The sequence below is a fragment of the Theileria equi genome, assembly GCF_000342415.1.
Source record: "Theileria equi strain WA chromosome 4 map unlocalized gcontig_1105316255041, whole genome shotgun sequence".
Classification (NCBI taxonomy): domain Eukaryota; phylum Apicomplexa; class Aconoidasida; order Piroplasmida; family Theileriidae; genus Theileria; species Theileria equi.
Window position 1 is genome coordinate 921,013 of NW_004668225.1, and position 26,437 is coordinate 947,449.

Sequence of the window (26,437 nt, forward strand, 5' to 3'; positions counted from 1 at the left end):
GTATCTGTTATTATTTCTTGTTTACATAGTTATAACCATTCATCCTTGTACACTGATCATTCATTCATCTATACTGACCATTCTGCTCACACCAGTTGAGACATTAATGGATTACTACTATGGGTGAATACTGAGGATACTAAGGAAGAATAAGTGAATAAGATAAATAGGATAGTATGGAGACTATGGAAAATGATATATACTGGACACTCTATTATCTTTCTTCTTCCAATGGGGTACACATGAATAGACATTTCTCTTCCTCCTAGTGTTTGGGTTGTAAAACAGGATAGGAGGAGAAATAACTGGTACAAATTTTGCATATGTACAGGATAAATTCTAGGGGTAATAACAAGCGGAGATGAAATTCTTCTTGCTATTATCCACAGTATTCCTGACTGGAGCATGTTATTGTGCTCCTTCAAATTCGAAAGGAAATGGTGGCAACGCTACGCAGGATTCTGGAGATGAAACTCCTGTTTCTCAAGTTCAACGAGTAACTCAACAAATTCCACAAGAGAAACAGACTGTTCCAAGCACAAATGTTGGAGCTCCTACACCTGTTCCACTACATAATCGCTCTACCAAAGAACTCGCAGTTCCAATTACCCTAGATTTGGCTAAGGTGGATACCAACTCGGTTGATGTTCCAGCTACTACTGTGCGAGATGGCATAAATACAACCTACTACTACCCAAAGGGAAAGTTTTATTTTGAAAAGATAGTGGATGAAGCCAAGACGGTATGGGAGTCTACTGAAAAGAAGTGTTCTCCAGCGTACACTATCTCAAAGGGTAACGTAACATTTCTTGCTCTCTTGCTAAAGAAGTCTGATGATGAGACCGATTTAATATACTACGAAAAGAAGAATCTAGGGTGGAAGCTTGTCGAGAAGACAAAGAGTGAAAATATAATAGAGGAACTAAAGAGGCAGCCTGAGCAACCAGCTGTAAAAACCATCGACTTGGATCTTTCAGATGTTGATTCTACAGCATTCTCTGTAGAAGAATCTGAGGAGGATAAGGTTCCTATCAAAAAATATGCCGTTAAAACTGATCATCACTTGAATGAGATAAATGATGGAGATTTTGAACTTTGGAAATCGGAATCTCCGAACAAACATTGTACACTTGCTACGGTATACTTTGAGGGAGAGAATCCCATGCTGCTATCCCTAACACTTAACCAAGGATTTGTTTATTTGAAAAAGAATGGTAAATGGGTTGGTGTTTCTAAGGATGACTGTGATGTTGCATTGACTGAGATGAAGAGACTGGCTTCCTTACCCAAAGCCAGGACTGTTGAATTAGATATCGCTGATATAGACGGCAATGCCTTTACGGTTAAGGAGGAAGCCTTAGAAGGAGTACCTCTCAAGACAGTGACTCCCAAGGATGGTGTCCTCATAACTTCTGTTATGGATGGAGAGAAGGAAGTCTGGAAGGGTGCAGATAAGGAGCATGCTCTGCAAGTATTAGTTTGCTATGATGGAGAGTCTCCTGTATCAGTAGTGGTAAACTTTGTAAAGGCTGATGGAAAGAATGTTTGGAGGTACCATAATTTGAAGGAGAACGAGTGGAGTGTGGTAAAGAAAGAAGACTGTGAGAATCTCTTGGAGGAGTTAAAGAAGGAGGTCTCCACTGAACTCCCTAAGGATGTTAGTACTGTTCAGTCAGCTGAACAAGACGGTCTTGTCCTTGATCTTGCTAGTCCCAACTCATCCCAGTGCAAATCCTTCGATTATAACTTTGCTGGTAATGCTGTTCAACTCATTGTTCCTAATAAAGGCACTACTGTATCTACGCTTATGAACGGCACTGAGGATGTACACGCTCTTTCAGCTGGAGAGACATTACAATATGCCAACTTGTATCTCAACAAGGATGGTACTCCTGAACTTATATTAGTCACTCTCAAAACTTCTTCTGGAATATCACGAAGGGACTATGTAAAGGAGGAAGGTGAATGGACTGTCTGCAATAATATTGATGCCAAGATGAGGAGCTTGAGGACCTCTACAACTTTCAAATCTAATTTTACCATGGATATTGCCTTGGCGAATAGTACCAAAGAATGCAGTGTCTTTGAAGTAGATCTTCTAGGTATTACCATTAGGCATTTCTTTCCGAAGCCTGGTCATCTAGTAATTGGAGTAAAGGATGGAGATAAGGAACTATGGACGCCTTCAAAAGATTTGGATAATTGCCTTTCTTGCCTCGTTTATAAGAAGGGATCTATGGAGTTACTGGAGATTACACTCGTAGAGGGTGGCTCGGTTGGAAAGAAGTACTTTGAGAAACTTGATGGGAAGTGGAATAACATCACACAAGGAGACTTGTTAAATAAGCTTCAGGAAATGAGAAAGTCGGTATCATCTCCTAATCCTTCTACTACTCCATCTCAATAGTGACTCATTACTCCCCCGGATATAATGCAGTATGTTCTCCTTACCCTTGGTAGGTGGTAGAGACACTCTCCCTCTGGACTCCTCTCTTGTTGGTGTACTGGAATGCCAGGGAGCTTCTCACCTTAACTCTTTGTATACCACATTACTCATTTTATTATGGAGATAGATGCTTTGAGAGTACTTCCATCACTTGCTTGTTCTTGGTATCTCAGTATGGAGTGTCTTACTAGGTAGTCTTGAATGTTTTTGTTGTCCCCTTTTCTGTATATTCTTGGTTTCTCATTGTTTTCTCCTGTTTTCCAGGTATTTCTCAGCTCCTCTATTCTCCGACTTCATTAATGTGTGGAGACATTCATTGCATTAGCACCTTGTTTAAATCCGTATAACAAACATAGTAGCATCGCAATAACTTGATAGTCCAATGTCTGCGTACTGCTGTTTAAGAGTCTCCATATCTTATCTTGCATGATGTCTACCAACAAGAGAGTAGTCTAGAAGGGAAGAGAGTGGCCACGACACATCTACATGAATAAAGAAGAAATAAATTATTTGTGCATTTCTGTACTGAATGTGAATCATGCATTATAGAGAGTAAATGTATCGACTAAATGCTAATGATATAAATGATTCAAAGGAGCCTACAAGAGTGTTTGTCTTCTACTGGCCATGTAGGTTTTCACTGATGGTCCCACCCTTTTGATGAATAGAGCTAGGATGGCGATACAAAGTATACCTCCTATTACTCCTCCAACTATTACTCCGGAAGAGGTAGAATTTCGTTTGGCTGATGTGGATCTTACACCAACTTCTGATCGATGATTATGGCTACCGCCATTATTATGCTCGTGATGCTTGTGACCAGAATTACCTTGTATATTATTTGGGGTTGAAGATGATCTCGAATCAGTAGGTGGTGACGGTGTAGGCTTTTGTACCAGTGGAGGACTGGGTAGTTCGAGATTATACTCCTTCTTTAGCTTTTCCAATTCAGCCTTGAGTTTATCATTGTCTAGTTCAGTTCCTCCTCCAGATCCAGGATATTCTGTCCAGTTATTTCCATTCTTATCCTTTTGATAGTACTTATGTGTGGTTTGATTACTAGTCTTGATAGCAAGTTCAACCAATAGAGGCATAGGCAAATCTGTAGGATTGTTTACTCCATAGTAGAAGGCAGAAACACTCTCCAATTTTTCACTAAATGTTATGTCAGTAAGCGGAGTAGTTCCATGATGAACACTCCTTACATTAAAGAGACTACCTCTCAGGGAATGCTCATGTTTCAAGTAGCCGTCACCTATGTAACTATCTAGAACAGCTACGATTACTTTAGTACTTCCAACAGTGTATGGTTTTCCAGATATGTTTGAGAGATCTAGATCAACAGAAGGAGTAGTAACAGTAGTAGAGAGAGCAGTTTCAGAAGAATCGGCAGAGACTTCAATCCAGGAGTTTCCACCCCTGGCATTTTTTCTGAAATATCTATCTGTACTACCTCGTTGGAACTGAACAACTATGAGATTTGGTGCAGACCTATCCCAGTAGACCCTGATGGTGCTGACAGTCTTTAGAGAGGAAAGTCCGGTTTGCCAAGTACCAGCATTCTTGAAGCCAGATATTGGGAATGAACCAGAAACAGTATGTCCGTAGTAGTGACCGCCGTTGTATACACGGATTTTTGGTTTATTACAACTGAGACAATTGTAATAAGTGGAACTGCTTTTTTCATTCTTTTGAGATAAGTCTACAATGTGAGCTTGGTTCCTCTCACAGTTCTGCCCATCCAACTTGGACTTTAGAATGTCAGCAGTCATGCTTCCTTGTTTAGTCCAAGTACTACCATTATTAGTAGTGTAGTACTCATTTCCCTCACCAAGTTGAATGAGTAGTGGCTTACTACAAGTATTATCTAATGACCAGTAGTAGACTGAGATATTGGTATGACTTTCTAGGCCATCAAATTTAGAAAGAGGTTTTCCATTATGTAAAATCTCTTTAATGCTGCCACCTTTTGGAGTATGAGTAAACTTCCTGTATGTTCCTTCTAAGTCAGGATACCAGCCATCCGTTAGAAGAACCGTTCCATTGTCACTATCGTAATAGTATCTTAGACCATTTTGTTTGACTGCTTGATCTTTAGGTTCTCTAGGATATCTGCTAATATTTACAGTAACACCTTCACCCATTTTAATTGCATTTAATCAAAGTCTGTTAGTATCAAACTCGAGCAGACAGACGGGATGTGTGAAGGAACCTATGGGGATTTGTAAGCTGTGATATCCTCAATTTATAACATCCTGTCTATAAGTTTTCATTTCATTTACTAAGATAATACTAGCAAGAATCCATTATAGCATAGTGCACTGCCAGAATGTCTCATAGCCCATAGCTGTCCACTCACCTAGTCCATGGCAAAATCTGCATGCATGACTGGATCCTCCAGTATCTCTTCCTTTAACTCTACCATTCATCCCCTGTAGCCTTTATAGATACTGTAAAGGGGTCCATCACATGTATGACCGTAAAATAAACCACTTTTACTGCATATACAGTCTACCATATTGTCCTGAGAGATGTGACTTCATACCTCCGTATAGAGATCCCATACTCACGAGTAACCTCATGGATATTAATGTATGTTTTAAGATAGTTTTTGGCAAATTTAATAGTAACTAGTTCACCCATTAGCTCAGGCCCACTACTCTGTAGCAATCACAAGGTCTACCTGCCTTTTAGTACACATTCCAGCACCATTAGGGCCATGCATGTAGATATGCACGTTCTCCAAGTTCTGATGCTCAAGTGCCTGACTACCGTAGCATCCAGTGCCATGGAGGTACTACTCTCCTCCCTACTGAATACTCTGGTAGACCTTAAGAAGGTACAAGGTGACACCTTCACAAATTCATACACTCTCTTGTCATCTAAACACATCCTGCAGGGAAAACATTCCATTGAGCCACGGCAAGGTGGAGACTCCCGGGTCCAAGGAATCTACCCGTCCAGAATCCCCTGGTACTCTTTGAGGAAAATTTCCCTCTCGCTCCCCTTCCAGGTACCCCTATCTTCCGGAGGCTCTTTTCGGTCTCTACTCATTCATCTATCCTCATTCTATATACTCCCTTCGGCTAAAGCCTACGGTCGTCTAGTACTCCTATACTGACCTACTCTTGCTTAAGCTCCCAACGGTCGCTTGTGCTCCAACCATTAATGTGGGACCGCCGACACATTTTCTCCAGGCCACCCATGCTCCATAGGGACGGAGAAATTTCCTCCTCTACAGACCATTCTGGGTACCTCTCCTCCTTCACCCCGCCCATTCTTCTAGGTACCCCTGGTGCCTGCTGGTCTCTGGTCCCTCTTTGCTCGGGACGTAGCAGTCGCACCAGCGTACTCTTGGGAGCCTTGGCGGCTATCACTTTATCAACAATTACGGCCAGTCAATTTCGAGGCAAATGGTCATTACACACACTCGTGTGTCGGCGGTCCCGCATTCCAGCCCTGGGGGGCTGGTGCCTCACTTTGCCCCGGAGACTTTGCCTTTTTCATCACAAATTAAAATTTTTTCACGAGGAAATTTATACAAGCAATCACAAGGTTAGTTTTCCATACGAAATTTACCGCCCAGCGCCGCGCATATGCCGCGGGGCCAACGGCAGAGCCCGAGGGAACATGAGCGACAGGAGCATACGGCCAAGGAGGGGATGGAATGTTATCCGTGGTCCACAGGGGCCATGGATGATCTCCATGGGATGGAGTTTGGATGGTATAAAACGCTAGAGAGAGTATTAGTGCATACATGGTGAGACTCGTCCTGACGCTTTAGATTCAAGGGCGACTCTTGTGCTTGACAAGGGACGAACCTGTGGCTCAGTTTGGCGCCTTTGAATCGACAGTGTACTGGTAGATCTATCCCTCAAATGGAGCAGTTTGTTGGATGCCTGGAACTATGGTGGCTATCCGACTGAAAGGAGGATTAAAGCGACCGTAATGCGTAGCATAAAGGAAGCCTAAGGATGGTCTTGTAAGCCACCTACCGGTGGATGAATGGGTAGGTACTAGTAGATTCTTGGTATCTCCATACTTCATCGGGACATACTGCCATCCATGCTTATTTGTCATACCACACCATCCCTCCGGCTAACACCTGTGGTCGCCTTTACAACTCACCATGTTCGCCATAGAGCTCCTGCTAGTCGCTCATTCTTCGGGACTCCGTCTAACGACGGCACTCGCTATTCCATAGCTCACATTACACATTCATTCAGGATGGCACGTACTAAGCAGACTGCCCGCAAGTCGACTGGTGGAAAGGCTCCAAGGAAGCAGTTGGCGACCAAGGCTGCTCGCAAGACAGCTCCAGTAACTGCTGGTATCAAAAAGCCACATCGTTACCGCCCCGGTACTGTTGCCTTGCGTGAGATCCGCAAGTTCCAAAAGTCCACCGAGCTCTTGATCCGCAAGTTGCCCTTCCAGAGACTCGTCAGGGAAATTGCTCAAGACTACAAGACCGATCTCAGGTTCCAGTCCCAGGCTGTCTTGGCTCTCCAAGAGGCTGCCGAGGCTTACCTTGTTGGTTTGTTCGAGGACACAAACTTGTGCGCTATTCATGCCAAGAGGGTTACCATTATGCCAAAGGACATCCAACTCGCCAGGAGGATTAGGGGTGAGAGGTCCTGAGTACATTTGATGGTGGAATTTATCTCCACAATGTGCATTTACTTTCACCACTAGATCATACACACACGCACGATACTGGTAATTTGTTTTTTATGTACATGTTAATATAGTTTGTCTAGAGCAGTTGCTTGCGCCTGTACTGTAGGCGCTCTCTGGAATGGGTTTTTAATGGTGGATTGTTCGTTACTAGCCTATAATAGCCTTGTAATGGGCCGGTAACCATCTCTTCTTCCTGGCCGCAATGGGGTCTACTTGGTTGTCTATTCCTCTTCCATCAGTAGTTTTTTCATGACGAGAATATAAAAGGGAAAGCCTCTTGTAATTTGCAATAATCGGTTGGTTTCTTGAGGGGAAATAGCCGGGGAAGATGAGGGTTCTGGCGGTGCTGTGGACACTATGTCTAGCGAGGTTTTGTAGCGCAAGATTCTATACCGGACGACTAAATTCAGGAGGCAATACGCCCATTTACCTGATTACACCCTTTATTTTGGACCTTGCCGTTCCAAATGAGGATCTTGTGGACGTTTCCGCGAGGGACATGGGCGAGGTTGTGTACAGGAGATACTCTCCGAGGGAAGGCGGCCGCATAGATGCCATCGTGGACTCTGACATGGCCGTTTGGAGCACTGGAGCAGACGAAGAATGCGCATTTGTCAAGTCTTATGGCGACGGACAACACACCCTCCTGACCATTTGCGTCCATGATGGCATAAATGGCTATTCCTTCAGGTACTTTGTCAAGAATGAAAAGTGGGTGCCAGTCTCAAAGAAGGAATTCGCCGCCAGTTTGGGTGAAATGCTGGACAAGTGTAGCAGCTACGAGATTCCCAAGGAGCTCCTTGGGTACTGACTATTTGGTCTAGCGGAGTACTATCATGGATGAATACTGAGGACCCCTAGCAGATCATGTACTTTGACACTGCCATGCTGCTAGAGGTCAGTCAACATGCATTGGTCCCTGCCTCGGTACCTATTGGAATGAACTCTAGAGGGACCGTTGAGCGCACTAGGGGCAATGGGCGACTACCACAAGGGCATTCATGCGGACGAAAATGGGCCGCTCTTGCCACTCCAGTAGAACCGCTGGGCTCGACCTCCAGGCTTCTCACGTCCGTGTCTGCATGTACACTCAATGCAAATGAGCAGAGACAAAAGAAATGCCCACAGACAGCCGACTGTCTTGGTGAGAGAGCAGCACAAGAGTCGAGAAAATTCGACTTGACGTGGCACTTTTCCTCTCGTAATTTTTACAAAATCTCCACTTGCATGTCCACATTCCATGACGCTCTACAGGCATCCACCAAGTGGCTCAGTGTCCTGTTCCAGCCGCGTACGTGTGTGGACGCCGGAAGTCCCTCTCCGCTCAGTCGGCGCATCTATGCTGCAGCTCCGCAATTGTCACATGAATGGCCATTTAAATGTTTGACCGTCACAGAATCTCCTTCCAGAGGCCAGTAGAGAACGCAAGGACTCGCAGATCTGCTGACACATTTGTGATCTTCTGCGCTCTGAAATAAATCTAAAATTAAAATTTCCAAGCGTCCACAAACAAAGAGTCGCCGATAAATAGCGTGACTCTCCGTGACCCCCGAAACCAGCTGTTTGGCTACCTTAGCGCTAGATGCCACTTGGAGTGAGGCTCAGCTAGTCACAAAGTAAAAAGACACGAAATGACGACTTACCAGGAGCAAAGTGTTGAAAATGCAAACGACGTGGACCAGCGGTCCGTAGAGACCCTGGCCGAGGCCCTTGGGGTCGACAAGGACCAGAAAACAGAGAGCTTTGCAACTCTGGAAAGCGCTTCTTCGCAGGAGCATTTTGTCGACACAATCGACGCCATGGATGACAAAGAGTCGCCGTTGGGCGACCAGGATGCCAAGAACGTCGATTCGGAGCGAATAGACAACTGCATGGAGTCCTTGCACGAGGGAGGAAAACTCGAGCAGCAACCACGAGACGCCAAGGAGAATGAATCTGCACCCAGCACTGAGACCAGTCGGCACCACAGAGGAGTGACTACCCCTCCCGCCGATTCCACAGGACAAGAAGATTTGCCAAAGGACGACCTCTTTTTCCCGTTTATCTCACCCCCGGGAGAATCTACTTTTTACTATGCACTAACAGTGGCCACAAGTGGAGATTTAAACAAGGAGTCTTCCGTGGAAGAAAAGACATGCGCTTTGTCGAGGGATAATTCCTTCTCTTTGCAAGGCCATTCTTTTGATTCTTCACAACCATTTGTTATGCATTCAAACAAGGAGAATATGGAGCACAAGGAAAGAGAAGATGCTTCCAGCAGCTTGGAGACCCAAAGGACCTATTCCGAACATGCGGAAAGCACTAGGACTACATCACAGCCATTAAAAACTCCATTAATCCAAGGGGTTACTCCATCCATTCAATTTGTTCAGGCAATTCCGCCAGGATTGCAAACCCTAAAGGTCATACCGACACTACAACATCCCTTGGCACAAAAATTTGCGTGCAAAATAGACGACACTCATGCAGTGAATACACCTTGCAGTGTTACTCCACTACAGGCTGGTCATGCCCTGCTTTCCACACAGCCCGGTGGCCGTGCAGTACTTCCAGTACCGCAGTACCTAGTACCAGGCTCACATTCCATTATGGCATCAGCCACGGTACACAATAGACAGGTTCTGTCTGGACTAGTGCCAATTTTGCCGGCCAGGCTTCCAGAGAAGCAGCCAGAAACAGATAAAAAGTCATCAAGCACAAAGGAATCAGATGCTTTACTAGACTTGGATGGAGCACCTGTCAGGAGAGCGACTGAGAAACTCACACCAGTGGAATCATTCAATAATGTCTTTATATTCGCCAAAAAGGTTATTATTCGCACATCATTGTTGATGCAATATCTATTCTGTACGATCGCCGTGTTTTACTGTACGATTGCAATCACTACTCCGGAATGGTTTCGTAACACTGTAGAATACTCTATTGATGGTATAAAGGGTCATAGCCATACCTATGTCGGTTTATTTGGTTTAACACGTAGCGATGCAGCAAAGCTGAAGGACGGAACAACTGTCACTCTTCAGAGAGGTCCAATAAAATTTCAGGAACTCTACAAGACAAACACATTTGAAGAAAGTGAGTTTGTGGAACAATCTGGCTGTTTTAGGAGTATATATTCAGTTGGAAATTTAGGAGAAGAAAAGACTGAGCAGTTTACAGAATTGTACGGGAATATAGTTTATGATGTTGTCGCACAAGAGACCAAAAATTTAGAATATGCTGGAGAGCTCTTGTTTTACCTGGCACTCATCTCAGTAGCAGTACTTGGCGCTGCAATTTTGCTTAGTTTTGAAAGGGGACTGTCTGAAGTGGTGCGACCTCCATGGCGCATTTTAATGAGGAATTTAGCCATTTTCCTGTGGATCGGATCAGTTGCCGTTGCAATTGTTGGATTTACACTGTGGGCCTACTGGAGTGGCGGCTCCATTTTTGTGAGCGAAGATGGTAAAATGGTACCCGGAAAACTATTTTATTCAGCCTACTTTTTCATAACTTACATGGCAGCAAGCGGATTAGGACTGGTATTTTACATTGTAAATTGCGTTGCACTACCAACAAAGAGGCTGCCAAGATTTGAACGCACAAGTGCCGCTAGCACTTCAATTGATATTGGGGTTTAATGAATGGACGGCCATAGACTTTAGCTGGAGTATCCTACGGAGTAGGTGCGACTGGCAGATCCCAAAGAATGATGGATGGCGAACGCAGTGAATTATCCGACTAAAGGAGGATGAGCGTCTTACGGTCGCTCAAATTATACTCACTACTCCATAGTTTGCATTATGCCACGCATTGCGGTCGTCCATATTCATCTAATATTTGTACAAGGGGTTCAGATCATTGGCAACAATACAATTGCAAGTTCAAGGCTGGATAGTTTTAATGCAGTTTTGGATCCCTGAAGGTGTTTTAGGTAAAGAGAAACCAAGGAATTATTAACTCACTCGATAATAATTCAGGCCACCGGCTTTAAAATATTTTATGTGTATACACGTGTATAGTTAAAGGATATTATACCATTGGATTTGTTGCATGCTTGTCCTGTAAATTTGGCATAACGCCAGTTGATGTATGAATGGATTACTATGGAAGAACAACGGTATGGGAGCTTTTGTATTCACATGGTTCAGTATACTGAGTCTACTATATGACAGGAGTGGAACCCGGAAGGAGTCATTAGTGTGACCAGAAAGCTAGGTATACTCTCTCTGACGGTGAGCTAGTCTTGTGAGGGAGAATGAATGAATGGTTGTCTAGGGAGTGAGTAGATGGAAGTACTTTATCCAGATGTAACATACGACGAGACTTTAAGTGGAGGTGGAACTCTAATCATGGGGAATGGGTGCTGCTACATCTACACTCAAGTTAAATCTGCAGAACAAATGTGTAGATGGCAACAAAAGATGTAATTGTTCTCCCCGACCACCTGACTTAGCAGCTATAAGGGAGGATAAAATTCCCAAGGTTACTGGTTTTGTTAAATATACTCACAGTGTTCCAGGAGGATGTTTCACGCTTTTAACAGTACTAGATGAAAATTGCCATCCTATTAACGGAATCCATAAAACGGAGAATGTAACATCAGTTTCAGCATATTATTGGAAGCATGAGTTGAGTAGGGATGGCCTACCTACAAAGGCTCTCCTAGTTGAAGTAGTACAAGAAGGTGGAAAATACACTTATTATAAGGATAATGGTAGTGGTACTAAATGGAGTGTAAATCCCCAATCTACTCAACTCCAAGGTAAGGAGCTTGAGACACAACTTGACAGTCTTAACTGTAGACTTAACGATGCGGTCACTATGGATCTTACTAAAACTTATTCGGAGACTCATAAGAATGGAAGGTACTGCTGTGAATATCATAAAAGTAGAGTTGCTGTCACTTCTGTACCAGTTTCTTGTGAGAATTTGGATCATAAGAATAAAAGCAAACTTACAGCCTATAAACACTCCATCGAAGGGTCTAACATGAAGCTTGCCTGTATTAAGTACTACCTCAATGCTGGTTCTGATGATAGAAAGAACATAAGGTCTACTACTGGACTACAGTTTCCCATCTCTACTCCGATCACTGTTTACACATTCAATTGCGACATTGGTAATCCAGTGTTAATATATGTAGAATCCAAGGGAGACACAGCTAAAGGCTGGTTCAGGAAGAAGCCTACTATTAGTAATGACAACACGGATGAAGAATGGACAGAAGCAAATGAACTCAAAGATATAGCACCAGGTAACATAAAAGACTGTAGTAGTCACACCAACTGGAAGGCACTTGTAGCCGCACTAAATAGTGCTGGTTGTAATTGCTATTCAAAATGTAATACCACATCTGAATCTGGTAATCCTGGTACAGGTGCTGAAAATAAAGACCCTAATAAATTTTCTGAAGTTACTCTTCCTCCTGAACCTCCTAAAGAAGGAACTCCCGTGGAATATCCTGATTTCACCATTGAGAAGGCCAGTCACTTTCAGCATGCAGATTCTGAAGATCCTGAAAAAGATGTGGACGTTATAGGGTATGTTGAATTTTCAGATTATAGAGATTCTTATCCAGTTTTCCCCGTCGATATAACTGTAGGATCTCCTGTTCTTCCATATAGATTTGATGTAGAGGACTTTGAAGTAGTCGTATGTGATAGGGATACCCAGGATCACAAAATTACTATTGATTATGACACAACTGACATTTATGGACATGATTCTACCATAGGCGCTCCTAATACAAGAGATTATGTGAGGCACATAGATATTGAATCAACTTTAGAGCCCATTGACCTATTCTTAAAGGAGACACACCTGGAAACATATGACCCGAAAACGACTAAAACCAATGAAAGAATCATTCCTGTTTCCGTAGATGTATCCTCTCCTCTAGCTGAAGGTGTTCCTCCTACTGCTACTGGCAAGGGTGGTGATATAGGAGAATACAGATATGCAAGGAATGGATACCTTCCATTTACTTCTGGTCCCTCAGATTCTTATAGTTTTGGGGGTTGGAGTTTTCAAGAAACTACTGCTAAAACAGGACAACCGCAAAGACTCTCTGGAAATTCTGGTGGTACAATGATCGCTGAAAACTCTTCTAAGAGAAACTTTAATCTGAACATTCCTTCCATTATTACCTCATCCATCCTTGGTGCTTCAGGTTCTCTTACTGGATTTGGTTGGTGGATCTACAAACGTTCTAGAGGAGACCCTTGGGTTCGATACGGATACCCTATAGAGTGTTTAAAGAATGTACCATATTTAGTATGCATAGACTCTTCTCTGGACTTTTCCTCCCTAGTAAGCATTTATTCGTACTGCCCATTCTGCTCACACCAGTTGAGACATTAATGAGTGAGTATGATGAAGGAGACTATGGAAGAATGAATGATTGGGGAGGATGGATGAGTAGGATACTAATTAACCTACCCCGTACGTACCGGATTGTTATATGTGCTATCTTTGGTTTATACCCTTCTTGACTCCTACGGATTTTCCGTAGGTTATTCCATACTACCCTTGTAGACCTTCTAGAAGCAGCGGTTCTCCGACGTTTTATTATATTCCTAATCCTTATTACTTGGTCGCGAGAGAATTCGAGCCAGTTTTCCACTTCTTCCTCTTTGTCGAGGTTTCCGAGGAACCTTTCGAGGATGTCTTCCAGCTTTTCTTCTAGTTCTCTTTATTCAACTCCTATTCTTCGATCGTGAGTTACCGAATCAAAGGTGGTACGTAGTATTCTAGTCTGCATGTAAGCTCTGATTTTTGTGGGCAAAGCTATTTTCTCTAGGTGCTTTGCGTGGTATTTTGTAACCAATCCATCCCAAGAATATACCACTGGAATAGTGCATGTTGGCATTTTATGGATGCCGCATAATTCTTTTGCAGGGGTTTGGTACTCTACCTAGTAGATTCCATTTCCTGAACCCTAGTTGGACACGTGATTCCGACTTCAACTATAAATATCCTTTTATTCCTCCTGTCGTAGAGTTGGATATCAGGTCTATTGTTAGATATCCTGGCGTCCGTCTTTACAACAGTATCGATCCTGAGTTCGTTTGTACCATCCCATGATCGTCTCCTGCATCACATATCCTTTTATTTTCTTTCTTTTTATTAGATTGAACATGCGGCACAGGTGAAGAGATACACATTTCAGTACTTCGTTGTGTCGTCTGGTGTAGTCAAAGGCTAATTTACGTTCACAGCATGTGGCCAGATGGTCTACAGTAGCTGTAGTTCCTTTGCAATGTTTGCATTTATCATAGTTTCCCATGAAGATACTACATTGATAAGGGTGATACTTGGAGTAAGGAAGATATAAGTGACACCAATCTCAGGGCTACACTTGACAGGGAAAACTGTAGGCACAATACGCTCACATAGTTGATATTTCAAAGAAGGATAATGATTCTTACAATTGTTCCGCTTGTAAAGAGAATACTATTACTCTCTACTCTTCACCTGTCAACAATAACTATAAAAGAGTCACACATACTCCTGACGGAGTAGTTGGAAGACTAAAGAATGGACAGGATGATATAAAGGAGATTCCTGCAACAAAGAACATTTCCGTAGTCTACGTGTATTGGTATCCTCCTAAGGATGGAGGAGGGAGTAAACCTCTCCTAATTTGTCTAAAAGATACTGAAGACACATCCAGTGGTAACCTTTGGTACCAAAGAGACAAAAGTCCTAACACTTGGAAACCAGTAGGTGAACAATTCGATCCAGACGGGGATGAATCTGAAAGTGAGATATCTGAACTTCTAAAGAAAATAAATGGCCTTCTATAGTCTCATTTCTAATCACTCGTCTGTAAAATACACTCCAATATGCCATATAGCAGGACAACTCTCCCATTAGACACTCCCCTCTTGTTGGTATACTGGAATGCTAGGGCTTATGCAGACATAACGGATAGCATTAGACCATTCCCTAAATGCATTTATCGACACCAAAGATGACATTTCTGCGTCTGTACATCCTCTAACCCTTTGGAATTCCGAGATGAATAATGTCGAGGCTAAAGACAAATCTTTCTATTCCTCATTCATCACCCTTTTAAATGTCTATAGTGCCTGCAACTCCTATTAAACGCATGACAACCACGAAGAATGTTCGATAAAGATAAATGAATGAGAGCTAGACTTCCCTAGACGACCCATTCTCTTGATCCCTTTACTCTTTCCCACAGCTTAGAACGTAATTGGGGCAATAAATTGTGTAGATTGCCATTCCTAATCACTTGCACACCAACCATGCAATAAATCGTCAAATGTCAAGACATTGCTGGTGGAGTGTAATTTCCATTCTCTCGTCAATGGAGTGGTCAGCTCAGATTTGCACCAGAAAACATCATTATATACATTTTCTTTAACCTAAAAGGCCGTTGTTTGCCGCATTATTCCCTCTCTTTGGTCTAATGGCTCTCATGAAGTTTCCAGAAATCACCTCCCAAAAGGTCGCAATAGGTACAAGTCTAGGCCAATCTTGGTCACATTCCAAGTCCAGTTTCTGGACGATTTTTCCATCAAACAGCGGTAGAATATCCTAAAGGACTGACGGTGAATGCGGCCGAGGAGGACGGAGGAATGAATGCCCTTGGAGACCCCACCCATCCTCTTCATACATTCATCCTCCCCGAGGCTTTCCTGGCATAATGACAGAGCCATGATGATCATGACGACTCTAGTCATTGTAGTCTTTTGCATTAGACTCTGTTTTGTGTTTGGTCTGCACAACTGTAATGAAAGAGATTCGCCTGGAACGAGATTGTCTAGAGGAAAAGCGGACGAATCTGCGGATTTTAATGGACCACAAACTCAACACACCTACATTCTGGACATTATGGACCCGGACATTGGTTTGGTAAGTGTACAAGAAGGGGAACAGTATGGTGTCCACCAGAAGAGTTACCATCCAATGGCAGGAAAGAAGATTACCGTCTTGGCTTACGGAAAGACCATACTATGGGAGGAAACAAGTGCAACCAGATTCCTCTATCTAGACTCCTTTGCCAAGAATGGTAAAATGCTCTTAAGTCTCTGCCTGTTGGAGAGCGGAGACATCGAGTACCACTACCTTAAACATGCCAACAACGTCTGGACTAGACTGAGTGAAATGGACTTTTGCAAGGAATACACAAGAATGAGGGGTCGTAGAATAAAAATCCCCCTAACCTCTTCCCAGGATGTTAGCAGTACCTACACGGAATATGGGCCTGAGGACTTGACGGAATTTGAAAATGAAGCTGAGAAAGGACGGCAGGAAATGCACATTATCCTGGACATTGCAAAACCGGACGAGAAGATCACAGTCAGTGAAAGTGAAATTGATGGCGTAAGCTACAAGGGCTACTTCATGGGAGAAGCTCTGACCCTGTCTTCGCTCTCAGAAAAGGGAGTAGAGATTTGGAATGCAAGTCCAGGTAATGAATGCAAATTCGTTTACTTGTGCACCAGTGGAAAGACATCCCTCATGATTCTGGATATTCACAGAAATGGTCGACTCCACCACATGCATTTCCGAAAGAATGGCAAAAGGTGGGAGAGAATTAGCACAGAACGCTTCGATGCATACTTCAAGAATATGATGGATAAGAAGGAGAAAAGGAGAGCCTCTAGGAAGAAAAGGTAGAGTGGAGGATCACTCTCAAGACATTTACCATAACACAATGCAGTAGATCACCTGTACAAACACACGATTAACGTACAAGGTACAAAGAGCTCAATTTGAGTGCCCTGACGTGGCTTATAAAGTCACAGCCGTTTAAACTGTTTGTTATATATTCACAAAGAGGTAATGAATGCAATGTCTTGAGCGAAGCAAATAGGCGACCAAAGGGAGTTTGTGTATTCTCCAAAAACATACAATGATAATGGCATGTCCCTAGATAGTATGGCGAGATGCTGAGCATCTGAATGAGTTATACAACGCAATAATAGCAGGATATGATTTACTGTTAAAGAATGGAGTGTAGTATGAATGAGTTGAGCTTCTGATGGAGGAGCTGGTAAACAGAATGGTAAATACTGCAACTGTCAATGCGGAGGAACCGAAAGCAACTGCAACCAAAACTGCGGATGCCAAACCAGCTGCAAGTGCTGTCAAAAATGCTATGGCCAAACCAACTGTACCTGTGAAAACTGCCAATGTAAATGCTGTAAAGATAAGGATGGTGGTATTTATTCATCTTTTAATGCATTCACATCACAAGGTTTAATGATTATCTTGGCCTTTACTGGAGATGGTTACCTAAAGACCTATTCCAAGTATGAACATGATCGTAGTAAATGGCCTACTAAAGACTTTGGAACATTTAGATCTATCTTATATTGGACAGGGAGTGGAATGTGATAACTGGGTTGATGAATATCTTCAGAATAATAGGTACCTTACCGATAGTAACTTAGAGGATCTTATTGATAAAGCTAGTTGGACTAATTTCAATAAGGATATACTTTGAACTGGTAATGGACTACATGGTTTGCTTGATAAACTTAATGAGAATCAATGACAACTACTGAGGCAAAGCGTTCTCAACTTAATGACCTTAAGAACAAACTCCAATATGATCAAGACAACTCTTACTACTCCAAAATCCCTGCTTTATACCTTCTTATACTGATTTATTCTTCCAACAAATGTCTTCCTCATTCCATCTACTCTGTCTACCAGCATCGGATTACAGGCTATCTAGATTACCCAGAAGACATTCCTGGAAAGTAGGATTTTTTATAACCTTGGGAGAATCTTTATTGCTCAAGTCTACCATAATTTAGCTACTCTTCCTGATCCATTCATGGTCATTCTCTTCATTTTTACCCCAGATACAGACAAACATTCCTCCTACAAGCCACGCAACTAGTACGAGTAGCACTAGGGGATCTCTACTGGTACACTCCGTGGAATAATATCGGGAAGATGAGGTTATTTTCGCTGTTATCCATAACGTTCCTGATTGGATTTTGTTATTGCACTCCTCCAAATTCAAAAGGAGATGGTGATAAAGCTACGCAGCAAGCTGTTCAGCCTGCTTCTGTAGCTGATCTAAAGTCCAAGGCAGACTCCACTCTCTTTGATGTAGAAGAGGCAGAAGAAGGCAAACTTCCAGTTTTAAGGTTGACTGCCAAGACTGGGGTCACTGCGGGAAGACTTGTGTTTGATGGACAGACACTTTGGACATGTCAAGGTCCCAATGATGCATGTTTGTCAGCCATCTTATACTTTGGAGAAAGCGGACCCATAGCTGCTACATACAGCGTTAAGGGAAGAAAGGTATTCGAAGGCTATCGTAAATTTGTAGATGGAAAATGGACTTCAGTAAATAAGGATGGTTTTAACAAGCTACTCGAAGAACTCAAAAAAGACTTAGGAGATGCTAAAAAGTCTGATGAGGATGGAAAACCTGTAGAATCTCCCGAAACTCCCAAGGAGGAAGTCTCTACAGAAGCCACCAAGGATGGGTCTAGCACTAGTCAGTCTACTCCAATTACTCAGTCAACTGAGCCTAAGGAGGAAGAATATACACCCGTTGTTGCTGGACTAAAGACTGTTGAACTCGATGTCGCTGATGTAGACGGCAATGTCTTTGTGGTTGAGGAATCATTTTCCGGAGGAGTACCTCTCAAGACAGTGACTCCAAGGGATGGTCATCATATATCCTCTGTTATGGATGGAGAGAAGGAATTATGGAAGGGTCTGGATAAGGAGCATGGTCAAAAGGTAATGATCTACTATGATGGAGAGTCTCCTGCATCAGTAATTGTAAACTTTGTAAAGGCTGATGGAGCAAAACCTTGGAGATATCATAATTTGAAGGAGAACAAGTGGAATGTGGTAAAGAAAGAAGACCATGAGAAACGATTGGAGGAGCTAAAGAAGAAAGCTTCAGAGAACGTCCCTTCTCCTTCCGGGGTGATTGATATCTCAGCGTTAGACAAAGGGCGGTTTCAACCCTATGAGTATGACGGTGTTCCAACAAAAATGATGGTTATTGGAGATGTCCCACTAACAAAGCTTGTTGACGGTCAAGAGGAACTATGGAGTAGCAGTGAAGACGAAAAGTGTACTTATTGTACACTCCACATGAGGGATGAGAAGCCAGTTCTTGTCTATCTTGAAACAGAAGGCTCATCTGGGAAGCCATATTCGATATTTTTAAGGGATGGCGCCACATGGAAGCCTACAAATAGTTACAGCATGGAACTAAAGAAGCTCAAAATAACTCCACGATCAACCACAAACTTTACTCTTGATATTTCTACTAGACAAGACACAGACCAGTGCACAGTATTTGAAGCTCCATTTTACACTGTACCCACCAGATTCTACTTTCCGAGGTCTGGCTTTCATGCTACCGATGTTGCTCATGAAAGAAAGTCTATATGGAAAGGTGGGAACGGTGAGAGAGCATTTTCTGTGAGTCTTCACCCAGCTGAAAATCCGACTGTACTGCGCATTTTTGCCAGAGATATCAATGATGTATTCGAGAGCTACTACTACCAACTCAATGGGAATAAATGGGAGTCGGTAAAAGGGGACGATTTTAGGAGAATCATAAACAACTTAAAATCGCACTAACGAGATGATATTCACAGAACAATCACTGGAACACCCATATAAACTGCTGTTTTGGCCTAAAACTGAACCTGAGTGGTCACAAAATCGCATTTATAAAAGGACAAACACCCTGTGTGGATTAGACAACTAGGTCTTTATTAAATGCAGTTTTACAAACTCTTATATTTTGCTCAATCCTTCATTTACACGTTATTATGACATACCATACATCCACATGGAGATTAAAGTTGACATATTTCCCTAGAATCCATGTAATGGTCTATTCCTCTGGCCTGAGACGCTTTACGGTCAGAGGCCAAGCACCTCTCATGTTCAATGATCCTTATAAGCAATTTATCGGTGAAATGATGGTCCGCGATGTCCAGTAGACTAAATGTGTGGGCCAAATTTTATCTTTAGGTGGGAACATCGCAAGTCGGGATAATTATCACCACTAATGTCCATTATTTTCTCAGTCAGAGGAAAATTCTCTCTAAACCTGCCACTTTTCTACTTATAACATTCAGTCACTGTCATTAATGGAGTAGGATGTGATAGGTATGGGAGTATTATGGAATTAGGCAGGAGACACCTTACACATTTTGGGAAGTAGCTGAAAGAAGGACGTGATCGCCATAGAGAGTGAGATTTGCAAACTTTGCATATAAAGCGTCACTGGAAGGGATTTATGGAACAATAGGACATTCCTACAGGAGGACTAGCCACTGCCCTTTTATCATCGAGGCATACATATGACAGATTCCGTAGTCTCAGGTTTTTCCTCATTGTCTTGAGGAGTAACTTCCTCTGGCTTGTCATCTTCAGCATGCTCAGTATATCCCGGTGAGGACTCTAAATGAGCATGTGCTATAGCCTATTGGTATAGGAATAACGATTGTACATCCAGGGATATATGGAATGGTAAAGCCACTTTGATGGTTGATGATAAAGGAGGGTCTTCCCAGGGAACATATAGCAGCTGTAATGACTAGCGGAGAAGCCCATGCACATTAAAACATTCATCACACTAGACACATAAGTTAGGTCTTTCAACTACTTCATTGACATGGCATTTGTAAGAACCAAAGACTGAGAAAGTAACAACTTTTAGACGAAACATTGCATGTTCAATACATAGACACAGAGCTACATTCACTGCCATCATTGCACATTCCCATAATATAATTGTGAATCTAAAATAGTACCACAAAACTTTCTAGTCTATTTGATTTCTGGAGATGTCCATGAGAATGATGCACATGTAGGGATACTTGTCAATCACCCAAGCTTCGGTAGTATCCTCCAATCTATTCGTAATGTAATTTTGTTTGAAATGTAGGGGCTGTTTACATAAGAATTCATCCTTTAGCCCCTTTTGAGGAGGAATAAGAAGCCTCCATGTTATAAGCCCCTGAGTGACACATTTGCCTGATAACACCCTAAAATTGCAATGTATCTTTATGGACTCTAACTAATCACAATGGAGAAAGAACGTGTTGCTCTGGATACCACTCATCACTTTTGGGAGAGTGAAGTGGAGGTGGTAAGGAAGAAGACTCTTGCACCAGATGGTAGGCGATTCCGCTACTTTGATGACAGGGGAATATTCAACTTTATCTTTCTGTTATGGGTATACAGATGGGTTAAGGAAACATCAAAGAGGTACCTAGATCCTTACATGATTCATCCTCTCCCACTGGCGGACCAGATTCTTATATGGCAACCAATTCTTTCTAAACACGTTAGTGATGGTATTACTACTCTTGAGACTTATGAATCCCTCAGTGAAGATGAGAGGAGGAAAGCCAAGAAGCCTGTGAAATACATTCTCTGCAGGGCTATATGGCTGACCTTTTGGAAACGACTACTCACCATATTTGTTGGTGTCGTTGTTATGAATGCAATTGGAATGAGTATTGCAGTTTTCCTGCACAAGTTGCTTAGGTTTTTATCAGAGGAAGTTTTTAAATTCGTGACATTTTTATCCTTGACTATTTCGATCATTATATTAGAGCAGATAAAGATGATTGGTATGAGTCATCTTGACTACTGTGTGGAGAGGGTTTCTTTTCTTATGGATGCTTGTCTGCGTGTTACTATATTTCAACATGGTTTATGTTACAGAAGGAATAACTTTGCGCATTTTCAGTCCAAAGAAGGAGTTTGCAAGAGTGCGATTCACAGTTGCTCCGGAAAGGACACATGCACAGACAATCCACTTCTCTGTCCTGCCAGGCGTTACAAGAATAATGAAGCAACTCCCAAGATCTACACTTTGATCCTCAATGACGCACGTTATATTCCATTTTCCGTTGAAGCAGCCGTTGGATTCATTGATTTCTTGACATCACTGACTTATGGCATAATTCTCATGAGTAGTAAATTTAATGTAGAGTCCCTGACTATTCTCATAGTATCTTTATTTTTGTCCGTTTGTATGTTGTTTGTGGAGATTATAAATGGTTTCCTCTTCAAATATTACTTTGGAATTAGGGATAATAGGGTATCCAAGTCTGAAGAAATCGTGTCTGACTTACACTTGATTGAAAGTATGGCGCTTGATGATGTTGCTCATGATGCCATTACGGAAGCCAGGAATGACGAGTTGCTCTTTGTTGTCATACGTTTCTTTATATCGCTCTCAAATAAGGTTATATTTACAGCGATCACGTGTTTGGATATTATTATCTTGGTTACTGATTTTGTCAGACAGGTTAGGGACGCTACTAATGTAAAGGACATTAATCCTTCTGGATTGCTAGCCTCCATCTTTGTCATCATGAAGATTATTGGCCCATTGTATCTGCTTCCATTTAGACTAAAGTTCTTTGTAATTTGTCTGAATTCGTTCAATAGGGTTGAAAGATTCTTTAGAACTTGTTCACCAAACTTTTATCTTCCTGACAACAAGTTTGCTGGGAAGACTACTCTACCAGAGGTCAATCCTGGCAAGGATAAGACACTGCCCAAGGGCCTAGTTGTGATGTTAAAGAATGCCTCCTTTGCATGGATCAATAGCAGGAAGGATCTTATTGACAATACTGGTGTTACTTGTCTGAGGAACCTTGACTTTGTCCTCAACTCTGGTGACCTTGCCATAATTACTGGTGCTCAAGGTTCTGGAAAGACCAACTTTGTCAAGGCTATTCTTGGTGACATGACTCTGGTAGAAGGATCAATGGCTGTGTTACCTCTCTCTACCAACATGCCAATATTCTATGCTTCTCAGGATGTCTGGCTACAAAAGGGTACCATCAGGGCTAACATTACCTTTGGTCACAGATTTGATGAGGATGTCTACATGACTGTCATCAAGGCAGTTGAACTTGAGCATGACATATCTACCTGGGAAGGAGGTGACCTGCGTACTATTTCTGAATATGGCTACTCTCTCAGTGGAGGTCAGAGAGTCAGAGTTGGACTTGCCCGTGCCATTTACGCCTATCTCATCTTTGGTAAGACTAGTAGGGAAAATGGATCTGAACATTCCTTCCTCGTGGTAATAGATGACTGCTTCACTGGTCTAGACCCATTTGTGGCAAGAATCATCTTTAAAAACTTGTTTGAGAGGGGAAAAGGCTTGCTTTCTGGTAGAGATGCTTCCACAGTTCTAACAATATCAAGGCGCATATTAGATGCCTGTGTATCATCAGAGTCTCCAGAATCATACCCGGATGCTCCAATATACACACTGAGAAACGAGACTCTTATCCAAGAAAACAGACTCAAGTCTTTGATAGAGCATGAAGTTGGTCATATTGAACCTCCAAAGCCTTCTGAAGATAAAATTGGACTTCACGCTATGCCTAGCAAATTACGTAGGATGTGCAGCTCGGATGACTATACTCGTGATGGACGAAGAAGATCAACGGAGTCTAGATACTCTGATTCTCCTACAGTTCAGAATCTATACAATAGGATAAATTTTAAACGTGGAAAGAACAAAAACTTCAAGCCATATATGGTATATCTCCATGCAGCAGGTTGGCCTATATTCTTCTTTGTCATATTCACTCTTTTATTCTCAACACTGGATAACACAAAGTTTGTCATTACTTCCAAAGTATCAGATTCAGTCCTTGAATATGCAAATAAACATGACGGAAAATTGATCTCTATATCTAACGTAAAAGATTATAGTTTTAGGGCATCAAGATGGATCATTGTTCTTTCAGTAGTAGTGATGGTTGGTGCATTACTTCGTATATGTGCTATGACAAAGGCTTCTTTTAATGTTGCAAGAAAGGTTCATGAGTACTCTATAAACTCTCTCTTTGTCAATAATCCGGCCGTTCTGAAGATCAAAAAGTCATTGGGGAGCATAATCACGTTCTTACACATAGATATGTTCTTCATTGACAACTTTCTGAGTTACTTGGTTCATGAGATTTGTCTATTGTCGATCGAGATTATGGTTCACATGTTGACACTATTTTTCATGATGCCATGGTCCACTCCAATTGCTCTTCTACTTTGCTTTGTCATTTTCCGGTACATTGTATATTACTACGTAAAGTCGTGCAGGAACATTTGCCGTGCACGTTTGGAATCATATGATCTTATTGGTTCGACTATTGAATCCTCTATAGTGGGATCACCTATATATCGCAGTTTTAAAAAGGAATGGGAGTTGATACACAGCTTGACTGAGCATGTTGACTATAACTTGAGGTGTGACTATCTTTCAAAGTCTGAAATATTTTGGAGTTCAATTACCTCTAGAGGTATACTTGCATTACTTGCTCTGTTCATTCTTGTTTTTCCTCTGGCTAAGTCTAGGGTTTATGGTACTGAGGTGCAAGTTGGATATTACGCCATGACATATTCTGTCTTTGTCAGTATAAACACTATCATTGCAGTCTTCCTCAAACTCTATTGTTACCTTGAACTTTACATGGGTTCGTTTAGAAGATTTGAGAATCTTGTCCCTCCAAGCACCAAGATCAAGTTTGGTAAAAAGAGGAACATTTACCAGACTGATATTATTCTAGATCGTTCTGCATCAAGCACAGATGATAAGCTATCTGACGAAAATATCAAAAGCACCATCCGTACAAGACGTTATAATGAACATGCCAAGAGAAGAGCCGTTCACTGTACTAGTCTCAAGATGCTTCTCTTCAAGCACAAGGTTAATATATTTGACGTCTCCAAGTATACTATCCCAGACATGACTAGGATTAAGTTGGATAATGTTAGCGTTTACGTCACTGCCAAGGATGGAACTAAATTCCCTATTTTAAAGAATGTCACATGCTCGGCCGATACCTCGGACATTATTGGTATCATTGGTAGAACTGGTGCGGGAAAGTCTACTCTTTTGTCAGTACTTCAAAACCTGGCTAGGAGCAGAGATGGTCATGTTCTCCTAGACGGTTGTGACTTGAATGACATGCCAAAGAATGTAACTAGGCAAGTGATTGGAGTACTACCTCAACTGCCTTTCGTATTCAGAGGCTGGACAGTTCGTAGATTTATTGACCCTAGAATGTTATTTGATGACATTGACATTGAAATGGCCTTGGATAATTGTGGTTTACTCAAGTTCGTCAAGAATCTTCCAGGTGGCAAGGGTCTTGATACCATCATTATACCTGACCATTACCACAAGGATATGCCAAGGTATTACAAGAGAGTTTACTATGGACCTACTCTAAGACCACATGATTCTCCTTCCGCAGATAATGTGAACATTGACTATGGATCAGCACTGTCAAACTCACAATTACGTACACTATCCGTGGCAAGACTAGTATTGTACAGGGAATTCTTCAAGGTTCTTTTGGTTGATGAGCCTCCAGAGGATGAACTTGGAGTAACAAAGGAGGGTGTCCCGATTTACGAACTCATCAAGACACATTTTGGACATTGTACAACCTTTATTGCAGCTCATGATGTGAGTATGTTACGCTTTTGCACTTCAGTTTGGGTATTCCATAATGGTTCTCTCATTAGAACTTGCAAAGCCGAGGATATCGTAGACAGTGGTTCACTCTCCAAGATTATAGAGGATTGTATTGCTACACACTTAATGCAGTAGGTTTATTTTAAGGAACATTTTAAATTCACTATTTTGCCATCTTGGCATGTGTTTAAAATGGTTTAGAATTCACGATTTTTGCCTACCATTTGTATATCATCTTGAAGTATATGGTCAAAGTTTAAATGTAAACTACAAGACTGAGGTAAGGATTATGGAAATAGACTGCTTATCTTACACATTTTTAGGTATGACCAGAAAAAGGATACTAATGCAGTTTTCTAAGGATAGAGAATGTAGTATAGGATGATGCCAGTACTATTATGGTAGTTAGAGAGGATGAGTGAGACCATGGAATCTTGGCTTACGGCAAGGAGTGACCTAGGAGTGGAGCATTTCAGTGGAAGAGGGATAGTACTTTTAACACTCTGGTAGTAACTCTGTAAACTACATAATCTCGAGATATACCTCACTCGTTCAGTTGGTGGATTGGCGGTTCCCTTTGACAGGTGTAATTACTTATCCTACTAGTGGAATTAACAGCAGAGAGACTACAAGGATATATTAGCATCTCATAGGAAGGATACCATAACCTCTTAAAGTCACCAAACATGTAACATTCCCTTGGGGGTTACTGAGAGACTGGTCACTTGTCTCTGCAGATACTAAGGTGGTAGGAGGAAAAAATAGTAGCGACATAAGATGCCCTGGGAAGCACTAGCTTAAGTACTGATTAGAAGGAAGAATGTTTTACTACTCGGGAGAATGGGAGGCAGATT

At 42.0% G+C, this 26,437-nt stretch overlaps 9 protein-coding genes across 9 annotated transcripts; 8 read left to right on the plus strand and 1 right to left on the minus strand.

Moving 5' to 3' along the window:
• Positions 1–361: 361 nt before the first annotated feature.
• Positions 362–2,407, plus strand: BEWA_048810 (signal peptide containing protein; the record flags this gene model as incomplete). Its single annotated transcript, XM_004831809.1, has 1 exon — positions 362–2,407. One exon carries the CDS (start codon positions 362–364, stop codon positions 2,405–2,407), a length of 2,046 nt encoding a protein of 681 aa, XP_004831866.1.
• Positions 2,408–3,045: 638 nt separating this feature from the next.
• On the minus strand, positions 3,046–4,590 carry BEWA_048820 (hypothetical protein; the record flags this gene model as incomplete). Its single annotated transcript, XM_004831810.1, has 1 exon — positions 3,046–4,590. The coding sequence occupies one exon, from the start codon at positions 4,588–4,590 to the stop codon at positions 3,046–3,048; it is 1,545 nt and encodes a 514-aa protein (XP_004831867.1).
• Positions 4,591–5,971: 1,381 nt separating this feature from the next.
• BEWA_048830 (histone H3, putative) lies at positions 5,972–7,164 on the plus strand. The gene is made up of 2 exons (XM_004831811.1): positions 5,972–6,001; positions 6,673–7,164. Exon 2 carries the CDS (start codon positions 6,674–6,676, stop codon positions 7,082–7,084), a length of 411 nt encoding a protein of 136 aa, XP_004831868.1. The 5' UTR covers positions 5,972–6,001; position 6,673; the 3' UTR covers positions 7,085–7,164.
• Positions 7,165–7,371: 207 nt separating this feature from the next.
• Positions 7,372–8,344, plus strand: BEWA_048840 (signal peptide containing protein). Its single transcript, XM_004831812.1, has one exon. It carries the CDS (start codon positions 7,452–7,454, stop codon positions 7,932–7,934), a length of 483 nt encoding a protein of 160 aa, XP_004831869.1. The 5' UTR covers positions 7,372–7,451; the 3' UTR covers positions 7,935–8,344.
• A 410-nt stretch (positions 8,345–8,754) lies between these two features.
• Positions 8,755–10,892, plus strand: BEWA_048850 (hypothetical protein; the record flags this gene model as incomplete). Its single annotated transcript, XM_004831813.1, has 1 exon — positions 8,755–10,892. The coding sequence occupies one exon, from the start codon at positions 8,755–8,757 to the stop codon at positions 10,741–10,743; it is 1,989 nt and encodes a 662-aa protein (XP_004831870.1). The 3' UTR covers positions 10,744–10,892.
• Positions 10,893–11,461: 569 nt separating this feature from the next.
• Positions 11,462–13,465, plus strand: BEWA_048860 (hypothetical protein; the record flags this gene model as incomplete). Its single annotated transcript, XM_004831814.1, has 1 exon — positions 11,462–13,465. The coding sequence occupies one exon, from the start codon at positions 11,462–11,464 to the stop codon at positions 13,463–13,465; it is 2,004 nt and encodes a 667-aa protein (XP_004831871.1).
• Positions 13,466–15,790: 2,325 nt separating this feature from the next.
• Positions 15,791–16,753, plus strand: BEWA_048870 (signal peptide containing protein; the record flags this gene model as incomplete). The annotated part of the gene is made up of 1 exon (XM_004831815.1): positions 15,791–16,753. The coding sequence occupies one exon, from the start codon at positions 15,791–15,793 to the stop codon at positions 16,751–16,753; it is 963 nt and encodes a 320-aa protein (XP_004831872.1).
• A 1,287-nt stretch (positions 16,754–18,040) lies between these two features.
• Positions 18,041–19,699, plus strand: BEWA_048880 (signal peptide containing protein; the record flags this gene model as incomplete). Its single annotated transcript, XM_004831816.1, has 1 exon — positions 18,041–19,699. The coding sequence occupies one exon, from the start codon at positions 18,041–18,043 to the stop codon at positions 19,697–19,699; it is 1,659 nt and encodes a 552-aa protein (XP_004831873.1).
• A 1,459-nt stretch (positions 19,700–21,158) lies between these two features.
• On the plus strand, positions 21,159–25,718 carry BEWA_048890 (ABC transporter, ATP-binding protein domain containing protein; the record flags this gene model as incomplete). Its single annotated transcript, XM_004831817.1, has 1 exon — positions 21,159–25,718. One exon carries the CDS (start codon positions 21,159–21,161, stop codon positions 25,716–25,718), a length of 4,560 nt encoding a protein of 1,519 aa, XP_004831874.1.
• Between the last annotated feature and the right edge of the window lie 719 nt (positions 25,719–26,437).

What these genes read in the sequence shown, in the direction of transcription:
- BEWA_048830 (XM_004831811.1), top strand. Translation starts at nt 6,674, where the DNA reads ATGGCACGTACTAAGCAGACTGCCCGCAAGTCGACTGGTGGAAAGGCT.
- BEWA_048840 (XM_004831812.1), top strand. Translation starts at nt 7,452, where the DNA reads ATGAGGGTTCTGGCGGTGCTGTGGACACTATGTCTAGCGAGGTTTTGT.